General features: G+C 36.8%; 1 protein-coding gene across 4 annotated transcripts in view; it reads right to left on the bottom strand.

Moving 5' to 3' along the window:
- FBXL17 (F-box and leucine rich repeat protein 17) overlaps nt 1–12,401 on the bottom strand; it is a 292,438-nt gene that overhangs the window by 262,832 nt on the left and 17,205 nt on the right. For all 4 annotated transcript variants that reach the window (XM_042787630.1, XM_042787631.1, XM_042787632.1 and 1 more), the window contains exons 3-4: nt 10,138–10,395; nt 9,160–9,291 (exon numbers count right to left, since the gene is read on the bottom strand). In XM_042787630.1, the coding sequence (XP_042643564.1) occupies nt 9,160–9,291; nt 10,138–10,395 (390 nt within the window). The remainder of the gene's footprint in view (nt 1–9,159; nt 9,292–10,137; nt 10,396–12,401) is intronic.

Below are 12,401 nucleotides of genomic sequence, written 5' to 3'. Positions count from 1 at the left end.
TTGGTTAAAAAGCTCAATACCATACTTGTTTAAAAAAAGAAAACAGGAAAAAAAGCATGGCATAGTGAAACCATATAACTGACCTTATTATCAAGCCAGAGTATTTACATGTAGAGTCAAACATTTGAAAGGGGTATACAACCAGCTTTACAAGAAAATTACAGTCCATACACACATTTTGCTTCTGCATGGTATAAAGAGGCTTTACCAGTATTTATGAAGAGACTGAACTCAAGGAATTGGCAACGGGACATAGAGCCATTCACTTCTACCAGTGGCCCAGGTCTGTGTTAACTGAGGTTAAATCATTTGACAGATGGTAAGTAGTTTTTATGACTGTGCTTTCAGTCCAGTTCCTGGTGCTTTAGTGAGGCGGATATCTATCCACTGTCCCAAATGGGTACTCCCTCTGGCAGCCACAGTAATAGCTGAGTGAGCATGGAGACTGAACAAGCCTCTTAACCCTTGCTAGAGGTCTGTCTCTAGGTCAGGGTTAGCAGCAGTTTGGTGGGACAGTGCGGTAAAGGTTGCACTGCTGCTGCTGCTCACACTAAGGACTTCAGTTTCCAATGCTGCCAGTCTAAAGAGATTCACAAACACCGAATTTATGTTAAAATGAAATTTTCTTTCACCTGCTTAAATACCAAGTTTTCCCATTGAAGACAAGTATTTGAAGAGGGCAGGATGAGAGACAGAAATCATGCAGAAGATGAAAGCATTACTGAAAGTTAAAAACAAACAAGAAAAAAGAATCCACACTCTGCAACTGTTGAGTAAAATCTCCAGCAGAAATGTCTTTTGAACAATGCAATGTAGAAAAATACATTCAGTATAACTTAGAGTACTGCATATAAAACCCAAAAAGTGGTGTTAAGCATTAAGCTGAAAACTGCTACTTTAAGGGCCTCCTAATTTATCTGACACCAAGGGCTTAACCAGAATTAGTTTGCCCCTCTGACACATACCCTTGAAATATAACTGAAGAGTAAGACATGTGAAGTACTTTTGGTTTATACTATTAAAAAATAAAATTAATGTAATAAATAAGAAAATCCACACTGTAATACAAAGGTACACACAAAATAATTTGCAAAGTTTCTTGTGTTGTATTCTTAAATATGTATCCCCAGAATACCAATTCTTGGCCTTTAAGAAGCCACAAGTTCAAAACTCCATTATCACTGTAGAAGGTGGTCTTATATAGGAATGGGTAAAAAGCAACAACTCGAGGAACAATAGTTGTTTTTCTCCAAGGTTTTGCTTAGCAGTTCGTTTCAACTTACTCATTTTATACTTGGTCTATCTGGTATAGATCATATAATCATAGAATAGTTTGGGTTGGAAAGGACCTTTAAAGGTCATCTAGGCTAAGCCCCCTGCAATGGGCAGGGACATCTTCAATGAGATCAGATTGCTCAAAGCCCTGTCCCACCTGACCTTGAACGTTTCCAGGAATGGGGCATCTACCACTTCTCTGGGCAACCTGTTCCAGGATATACATATTTCCATTGCATGTTCTTCAAACTCATTACATTTTAAAAGACATAAAATATTCCATGATGTCCCAAAATTCTGTCAGTTTGCTCCTTTTTCTTTCCTAATAATTAATGAACTACACAAAGCAAGCCTCTACAATTGCTTCAGTAAGAATATGCATAACTATTCTGCAAGAGTCAAACGCTACTTAGTTGAGTAGGCTTTGTTATACTAACCATGTAAACACATTTAAGAACTACTTAGACAGTGATCCTGGCAGCTGAACCGAAGAGAAAACAGGGTCTGTGGAGCCAGCACAATACCCAGAAGCTACCCGCTGTGTATTGGTAATTCACTACAGCAAGGACTCCAAGACCTGTTACCACTACAAAGTCAATACCGCCACCTAAGGGTGACGACAAGGTATTGTATTTACTGCCAGACGACAGAAATACTTACATAGAAAGCATCTGACAACTGCATAGTGTTTCAAATGCCTTTACAGCAAATACATATGCATGCACTAGCACGCAATCTTCACTTTTTTTTTCCTCTATTAACATGAAACTCGGCATCAATGTTTTACCTTAGGAACAGTATTACAGAAACGGCCCAAATCAAAACACAACAACTCTTAACAAACAAACAAAAATATCAAACTCTGAAAAATAAGGTTGTATCAGCTGGATTTATAAAGAAATGATCAAACCATTTTATTTTGTTGTAAAACCAAACAAAGTGAATGTTTCAGAAAGGCTTATTGAAAGTCTAACTTTCCAACATGACTTTTAATACAGAACAGATCTCTCAAACAGTCCTTAGGAAAGCATGTTTTCCCATATCTCAGCTTAGTTTCAGTATAATTATTCAACACATTTTTACAGCACTGAACATTATTTTATGGTACATTAGTAGTTTTTGGTGCATATGTAACACGTTTGACAAACTAAAATACAAGAGGGGCTTTCTCATTACTAGCAAACACTATCGACAATGTCGTCTATGTGGAGTTTTTGCTTTAGAAAGCTCTAATTTAATACTTGGCAGAAGATGAAGCATCATTGTCCAGAGTTATTAAATACAGTAGAGAAAACAATCTCAGCAGTGACATCATCATTAATATGTATGCCTATGTTTAGCAAGTAACAAGTCCTATATGTGCATTCTGTGTCTACAAAGAAAACCAGCAACACTCTCCCAGAGAACATAAGTTTTCAATAAAAGAATAGAATAATTGAAGGGGAAAAGTATGGAACAGCTATAGTTCTTTCCAAAACCTCAAAACAACGAAATAAGCGAGTTAGTATTTTGGGAAAGTACTTATGAAGCAGCATGGGAAAACGATCCTTCTCCTGAAATTTCTCCAAATAGAATAACAGTTTCAAGTAATTATATGTAAAAATTGAAATAGTATATGGAATATGTTGAGGGAAGGGGGGAAGGGCAGGGAAGTATCACCCTCAAGGAATATTTTTCCCCAAAAGTGTCTTTCACTTACTTGTTACCAGTGAGAAAGTAAGTTATTTCTATATATTCTAAATATCAGTAGTTCACATCAGACGATGTGGAGTTTATATGCTTCATAATACTGACTTTTCTCCTCAAACAATTTGCCTCGACTAAATTTAAAGCAAAGTACTCTCTGCTCTCCACATTTGCCCTGTGTCATGCATAGGGTACACTGCTGAATTGACTGTTTTGTAGCTGACATGTACGAAGAACTGCTTCCTAAAGTGAAAAACAGGAGCAGGGGGTGAGGAATCTCAGTAAAACAAATAAGGATAAATAAACCAGATTACAAGATACTATGTTTTTTCAGAAAACAAAAAAGTTAAGCTTATTTTGTCCTATAGATTTTTATACTAGGTTGATTCCAGTCAATCTTTTAAAAGGGTATGTTAAGTAATTATGTGACATAAAACTGAAGTGTTTGTTTTAGTCAATTCTTTTTTACTGAAACTAAAAAAGTGTATTGTTTACATATCTTAAGTATTATAGTTTCTATCAAACATAGCATCACAGTTAACATGAATTTCTATTCTGTATTATCTGCTACAAACTGCAAAGGTGGACAGAACACTAACAAAATACTAATCTTTAAAAACACCATTAAATAATTACCTGTAAAATATTTACTATGAAAGTGTTCTCACACATCGAGCATGAAAAAAAAGATTATCAAACACACTGCCAGTTGGGCCAAAATTTGGTTACCTTGAAATATCCCCCACTCACAACAGACTCTGTTCCTGGACAGAGTCAAAAGATAAACACAGATCTAGAAATGTGGTCAAGTTAGACCATAACCATCCTAATGAACATATGTGGGACCCATCAGAAAATTTGTCTCTAAGTCACCTACTTTACAAGATCATTTTATTGGAAAGGGAGATATGCTGCCAGCATTCCGACTGTAGTAGCATAGCTGGAGTATGATTTCCCATCTACCCCTAGACAAGATTGAAAAAGTGAAAACAGAGGAAGAGAAGAAAATTTAGAGGTAGAAATGCTGTCATCTTGTTACAGTATCTAAAACTCCATCTCCCTTAACCTTCAGAAGCTCCTTCTCCTCATCCATATCTAATTCACCATGAGAAGACACGGTCACTGCATGGAATAGGGAGATACAAATCTGTAACTCCCACCTCCTAGCTTTTAGTAACCACTAGATTAAAACTTTAGCCATTAAGTCACTCAGTTAAGGAAGGGCAATTAGTGTGTAAAATCAACATAGTTAAGCAGAGAAGGCTTTTCCCAGCTCTAAAAACAGCTCCCACATCTCGGTCTGCTCTATTCATAATGAAGAAATGGAGAGTTTACATACTGCTTGTACAAAACTGTGGGCAATCCTTCCCTTTGAGTGCACTGTAGCCACAAACTTGTTCTGCATTTCTCCATGAAAAAGTCACAAAACCTTTAAAACCTCTTAGGGCTCCATTTTTCTAGGGGAGGCTGCCATGAAAAGTGTTAATTTTCCTTGACAATTCAGGTTAAGTACAGCCCCACTCCACATCTCAGTGAGAGTACTGCATGTTAAGTGTGGAGGAGTTCTCTGATTTTGCAGCTGAAGCTACGTACTGTCTATCTGGAGTGAAAGGACAAAAAAGTGGTTGGTAGAAAGCTAATAGTGAAATTAACCAATTCATCTTCTACCAGCTTCATTCATATTAATCTCTCAGATGAGGCAAAGATGAAAGTTATAGCATTCAATTCCAGCCAGGGCCATAAAATAAGAAGTACAACTAAACTCAACCAAGAAGCTAGGAAATTTCCTAGTTTTGTCTGGACAGAGTTATAAGCTGTTCTTCCATTTACACTGAATTTCTATTTGATTGATTGATTGTATCAGACTGCTTGGGGACAGATAAGGAAAGACAACGCAACATACTGACACACTTCATAAGCCTTGTAATTTTTTGGTTTTTTTCTTTCACTAGCTTCCCAATTAGGCCAGTACACTTCAGAAAAGAGGCTCTGCATATAATTATTCTTCCATTCAAAGGACAGAGGAAAAATAAACGTATTTTCAAGAGATATAAATCATAAACAGTTTGGCAAACAATAACCTTGTGTTAAGTTAGCCTTGTAATGTTAACTTCCTCACATATCCCTTGCACGCATTTATTATTTGCAGCTTTCACTTATTACCATGACATGATCAGCATTTCTAAGGAAAGGGTCTATTTTTCTGTGAAATGCCTAGTATGTTAAACAATCAGAACATAAATTCTTCTTTCTCTGTTTCTGCTTAGCAGTCTGATAATGGAGTTACTTAGCAACAGATGAAGCAACTGAACTGTGCTGCCTGATGAGCATTTCACTCTAAAGTAACACTCACAAAGGCATTATATTTAGCTACTGCTTGCCTCTGCATAGAGGTATTTTTGAAGTAAAAAAATCCATTAGTCTGAAGCAAGCCTACCTGAAAACTCAGTCATCATGTACCACCTTGAATGGACTACACATTTTGAAATTAACAGAAATTTCCTGTAAGTGTCTGTAAGGAACTGAAGGAATTGATGCCTCGTTCACTGACACAGAAAGCCCCAAGGACGAGTTGTGGCCCTTGTGATTAGTCTAAGGAACAGTGCTCAAGGAATCAGAGTGTATCGAAGGGTGTACAGCTTCACTCCCTTGTGGTTGTACTGCCGAATTCCTTAGATAAGCCCCAAAGTGGGGGGAGACATAGACTGAGTGAAAGCAGATGTTGGGTTAATGCCTACAGTTTAATTTATGACTATACCCTTCAAGAAGGGCTAAAAAGACCGGTAAGCTAAATGCTAGACAATTACCCAAGAACAAAAACTGAGGAAGAAGTAAAGGTGGTAGGGGGGAGCATGACCACAGACTCAACTGGACAAGGGGGTTTGTGCACCCCATTCCCCTTCAGTGCATGCAGAGAACCCATGTTCCACCCTTGCTTCATCTCTTATGGAAATGAGTTTGTGGACTGCCTCTCTTTCTCTAGTATGCTAATCAGCTGATAAAATGAACTTAAAAGGCAACAGAAAACTCTGCTGTGTGTGCACTCACCACCCAAGATTTTCAGACCTAAGACAACACTGGATCAAGGGGTGGTGACCAGACTCTTCTCCTTTCCTTTTCCTTCTTTTCTTACAGATTTATTAAGAGACCCCATTGCTTACTATCCTTTTCCAAGTTCAAGTTGTTTCTACCACATGTAGAACATTTTAACTGGTCGTTTGGTGTCATTTCACCTTAATTTAACCCAAGGGGATCACAGAACCTTTACAACTCCCTGGGCTCCCAGTCTGGATCATATGTCACATGATTTTGAGCAGCTCTGAAAAAGGAAGAAACAAGAAAATACAAAACAGACAGACTTGATTTACAGTACTTACACAAAAGCTACAGAAGCTGTTTAAAAAGTGGGGGCAAAGGGGAAAAGGAGTCCTCTTCCAATAGCAGACTGGCAATATATAAACTTCATATACACAAACCAAGCCCTTGTATACCAAGTCCAGTTTTCTTTGCCACAGAATATTCTAATTTCAGAAAATAAATACTTACTTATTTTGAAAACAAACACATACACACGCATATTTCCCCAAACCACCTTCTTCACCAAAATATTAGGAAGGAACATGTACCACAGCAAATACTAAATGTATTTTTATTTTACAAGGCAGTTTTAAAAACAAAAGTAATGCACAGAATTTGACAAATCAAACAGTGGGTGACCATTTGTCACCAACCAGTACTCCCTTTTGAGTTAACTCCATGGCATTAAACAATGCCTATCTTTTTTTTATTTTATTCTGGAAGGTGAAGATTTTTATTTTACAACTGCATGAGAGCTTCTTACAAGTTGCCTTGGTTCATCACACAAAACTACACTTGCAGCAAGATTTGAAGTCTCTTGCCCCTAGCAAGGGGAAAGCATGTCAGTTTCTGCAGCTTTGTCATCTAGTAGAATCACTGAAGTGTTATTTTATTCTAAAGATTCAACACTCCGGAGTTCGTAACAGCTATATAACTTATTTCATGTTTACATCTCTAGACTAAGATTTAAGGAGCTGAATTTGGTCTTTACAAAGTTAAACCAAGTATGCCACAAGTTTATTTTTTCTCAAAAAAAATAAGATTTGGCAGGAGCTTTAAATAAAATTAAACATTAGGAAAAAAAAAAAAAAACTACATCCATGAAAAATTATACAAAGCATTAGTTTTGATAAGTCACTTGATAAATTTTCAGAAGTTCCCTGGTTTGGGCTGGCATAGAGTTAATGTTTCTTCTTAGTAGCTAGGATAGTGCTGTGTTTTGGATTTGGTATGGGATTTGGTATGAGAAGAATGCTGATAGCACACTGATATTTTCAGCTGTTGCCGAGACTTCAAGAACTCTCCAGCTCCCCATGTCCTGCCCGTGCGCAGGCGCGCAAGAAGCTGTGAGGGAGCACGGCCACAGCACCTGACTCAAATTGGCCAATAAAATATTCCATATCATGGAACGTCATGCTCACTGTATAGAGGATGGGCAGCTGGGAAGGGCAGGGCTCTTGCTTCCAGGATTGCGACTGCAGAATCTTGGTATTTCAGGATCGCTAGCCAGAACGAGCTGGATATCAGTGAGTGGGTGGTAAGTAATCACATTATGGATTGGCCACTTATACTTTCTGTTACTATTGTTGTTATTGTTTTATTTTATTACCATCATTAAACTGTTTTTATCTCAACCTTTAAGACTCCCTTTACCCCTCCAATTCCTTTTCCTATTCCCAGGTGGGTGAAGGTAGTTGATCAGCTGTGTGGAGCTTGGCTGCTGACGGGTTCAAACCATGATAAGAAGCGACAGATTAATTAAAAGAAGTTTCCTGTGCATTAGAGAGTACATATTTTTGTCTTATCTCCAAAGAAAAAATAACATTTCCAGTAATGAAGGCAACCAAATAAAGTGCAAGTGAAGAACATCTTTCCTGATTGTCTTAAAAGCAAGATACTTTCTATGTCTCATTCCAACTGAGAACATGGAAGAGATTTCAAATAATAAAAGCACACAACTTAAGTGCTAACAATTGTAATGTTTACTTCATAGGTCACATTTCAGACTATAAAGAGAATAAAAACTTCAATGGCAATAAGTGTAAGACATATCTACAAGGAAGGTCAAATTAACACCTTACCCATGTATTTTCCAATGACTGTGCACTTATGTAGGCACTTATGCATACAATAATCTTTATGTACAATTAAGTAATCTTTCACATACAATTATGCAAACCTTGAATACGTACAACTTTTTCTTCTTTTGTTCGAAGATAAATAATACTTTGAATTTCCCTACCTTTCTTCAGTTAATTTTTGCAGAGGTATGCTTTCCATCCAGGCTTCTCAGAACCGTCACTTCTCCTTTTTTTTTTTTTTTAAAGGACTTTCAAGTATTAAGATAAATATTACAAGGACTAATTTTGACAGTACCCAAGATTTTGTTTTGATACAGGAGGAGGGAACATACCCTTTTTTCTGCATTTGAACTATTCTGAGATCTGCATTTTGGTGATGATCTCCTATTTCTCAACTTTCTACAATTCTTCTACTTACTTGCAAGAAAAAATAAAAAAGTAAAATATTAAATCCAGTGCTCTACTATACCTTTTAGTATGTACCAGCTTTCAACATTAGAAACCATCATTTCAGAGACTGCTTTTAATTAGGACACGAGACAGTTTTATAACACCTCAACAGCTTCCTTCTACCAGCCCAGGCACACTACTCTACTGCATCCTCATGAGAAAGTGACATATTTCAAGAGAAGTTTATCAGAGTGTATTATTTGTAATCAAGAACCCAACCTCCAAAAATCTTTTAGTTTAGGTAGGTTTGCACTTTTTACTGTAGAAAAACATACTGGTATAAACAAAAGAAAGATTCTGTATGGGCTAAGCATTTTCCTACACAAATCAGGCATCTCCCAAGCAATTACTCCTGGAAAGTTATGTCAAAACCAAAAGTACCTGGGACAGCATTAGCTCAACTTCTACTTTGAGTCATCTTCTGAGCTATCTCTGTATAACCCAAAATTTGCATAGCTACAGAGTATTTTTAACTAATTCAATGCCAAAAAGAATCTATTCAGAAAAAAGTTTTAAACAGATAACAAGGAAGAGAAAGCTTTGACAATGAAAACGCTGTGCAAAAAAAATAATCATGGCATGTACTTACTAATTTGTTTTCTTGCATGTATATTCTTTGCAACTTCAGACAGCCTTTAGCTATAATGGTCATTCCTTCATCTGAGATCTTGTAGCATTGCCCAAAATGAATGTCTTTTAATTCTCTGCATTTTGAACCCAGCTGCAATTAATGAAACCAAAGCAAGTATTTAAGAATAAAGGAAAAAAAAAAAAAAAAAAACAACAGGATTTGACTAAACAGGAGAGTTGGGACTTAAGATTTCTTTCTGCTTCTCCACCCTGCCTTAAAAATTATCTTTCTTTACAGGTTTTGTAAGTACTATACACAAACAAGAAAAATTATAATTATATACATGACAAAATGAAGTTGCTAACTACACTCAACAAAACGGAGCTAAAAGCACCACATAAGAACTAAGTTATTTATTGGGCATATATATAAGTAGCTAACAGTGCCTGTATGCTAGATCACTGACAGCATATTTAATTTAACATAACTACTTCAGAGCTTACCCTGAACGCTCCTTTAAGATGAAACAGAGTTGATTAAACCTTCCTACATGCCTAACAAATAAAGATCTCAAGTCACCTTCAGCTTTCATGATGAAAGAAAGAGTTATTTAAACACTGATTCCAAATAGCAACTGACCTCAAGAAAACTCAAGGAGCCAGAGGTGAAGTACAGGATGTCAAACTTGAGCTTTCATTATAATGGGGTTCATTTAATCCCTGGATACATATATATATATATGCATATATATACAAATCTATATATATTTATTTTTTTTAATATAAGTAAATAAATACAAAAGTGTGTGCAGTCTCTGGAGAACAGCATTTACTGCACCAAGAAAATATGTCCATAAACCAATTTTAAAGTAGAAGAGGTCACCAGATTTCAATTAAATCCTTGAAGAGGGTACCTTCTTCCATGTCCTTTTTTGCACTTGGTAAGAAGCTGAGAGATACTAAATTTATAAAAGAAGTTTGTGCAATGGAGAGTTACCTGCTTTAGGCCTTCATCAGTGAGTCTGTCTTGGTTGCCTACATGCACTTTTTGAAGAAGAGGACACTGAGAGGCAACTGCGATAATAGAGGTGTCAGAAAGCTGTTTACACCTGTAGGCAGTATATCTTAGGAGTCCAGGACATTTAATTGCTAATATGCATACTCCTGTATCAGATACATTGCGACAATCAGAAATATTGATTTCAGTAATATTCTGGCTTCTTGATGCTATCTTTTCCAGCAGCTCATCAGTGACCTGCAAAGAAAAGCCAAAAAGTCAAATTTAACTTCCTTCATAAACGTCTTTAATTTCATTAGCACAAAATCTACTATTTCTAAGATGCATTTCCGTAAGCCATTAGGAAAATGAAATTATTTGTTTTCCAAGATAAAAGCATACTACTATAATCAATTTCACAATTATCTTTAAAGAATTCTGCTCCAACACTTGGAGAGAATAACAGTTAATGGTCCTCTTCATATTTTAGACATAAATTTCTCCATCCTTTGGAAAAAAAGAATTTGTTTGTCCTTCTACTGCAGCACTATACTTATATACCTAAGGTAGCATCTACAGAGAAGTAAAGGGTTTGTATGACTGTGAAATGCAACAGGTTTTTACTTAGGCTTTGGTAATCATCCAAAAACAGGTGCCAGCAGACAAATACTACAGTGATGCAGGTAACAATGGGCTTCTTAATAATGGAGAACAGTCAACTAGGGTAGCAGTGAATGAAAGGAAAAAGAAAAGAACACTATAACAGAAAAAAAGATAATTAAAACCCCCTAAATTTCCTGTTATTTGCTCATTTTTAAAACAGAATACCTGCATATTTTAAGTGTTTAGTCTATGAAAGACCATTAAATCAGATACATGCACTATGTTCCCAGAGCTCCTTTGAAGAAAAAAGATTCTATACACTTTGTACCTGTACAAATGGTAGTTAGCTAACATGCCAATAATTTTAAAAGCAGCCAGTCCTACAAAGCAGGTAAGAAACATAAGATATTCTTCATGTTTAAGCTTATAAGTTAACACAAACAAAACCAAAGCAGGTAAGACACGATGCATAGAACTCCCTTACTTTAAAAGTATAGTTTCAAAAAAAAATGAGGTGACATATGACAAAAGTCTTTCTAACAAAACTGTTCAGGAATGCTTATCCACCACTTAGCACAGATGAGATTTAGCTATAAGCCTGTAGAGGGCAAAAAATCAACACAAATCTCTTTTGGTTTTCTCTTTCACAGTTGAGAAACAAACATTTCTTTGTTGCATTCAACCCGTTTTCCATTTGTAGCAAGCCTAATCTTTTATCTTGCTATTTCATCAGGTAGCTGTTAGCTACAAAACATGACAAATTGAAATAAAAAAACAAAACAAAAAAACACCGAAACAACCCACCATGCCTCCCCCATTGCCCCCCCCCCCAATATGTAATAGGCAAACCCATTAAAAATCTCTGTAGCAGATATAAGACTAAACTTTAATATAGTGAAGAAAGAGGACTTATTTGACACATAGCAAAAACATAGAATGCTGGTATGAGTGTGTTTTGGAGTCACTTCGGAAAAATCAGACAATCTTCTATATAACTTTCCCATGGCGGTTCAGAAAAATGTTAACTAGTAACTTGTGAGAATTTGCATGCTTTCTTATGAATTGATGACCTGAAAAATAATACCACATGTAGAAGAATGTTGATAATAGACAGATGTTTTCAGCTGTTTCTTAGAGATAAAGATCAAGGACTCTCCAACTCCCCATGTCCTGCCTATGTGCAGGTATACAAGAAGCTGGGAGGGAGCACAGGCAGAGCACCAGACCCAAATTAGCCAATGAAGTATTTCATATCATGTAGCATCATGCTCACTATATAGAGGAGGGTCAGCCAGGAAGGGGGAGGTTCTCTTTCGCTTCTGCTCTTGCGGTCTTGGGATCTTGGCTTTTCCTGGATTGCTAGCCAGGAACAGGCTGGGTATAGGTCAGCTGTTGGTAAGCAGTCACATTGTGTATTACCCATTTCTACTTTCTAGTATTTTTATTATTGTTTTATTTCAATTATTAAACTGTTTATGTCTCAACCTGCAAGTCTCTCTTTATGCCTCCAATTCTCTCTCCCAGCCCTCTGGTAGGGGAGGGTGAGCAAGTGGCTGCATGGTAGTTGGCTGCCGGCTGGGCTCAAACCACGACAGGGACCCTCCAGTGGTTGTTCCCTGTCCTGGGCTGAGCGAGTGGTGGGGGTTTTTTTGTTTGGTGGC

Source organism: Tyto alba, unplaced genomic scaffold (assembly GCF_018691265.1).
Source record: "Tyto alba isolate M040663 unplaced genomic scaffold, T.alba_DEE_v4.0 Super-Scaffold_13, whole genome shotgun sequence".
NCBI lineage: Eukaryota > Metazoa > Chordata > Aves > Strigiformes > Tytonidae > Tyto > Tyto alba.
The sequence above is the reverse complement of the archived record's forward strand: the minus strand, read 5'-3'. Positions and strand labels throughout refer to the sequence as shown.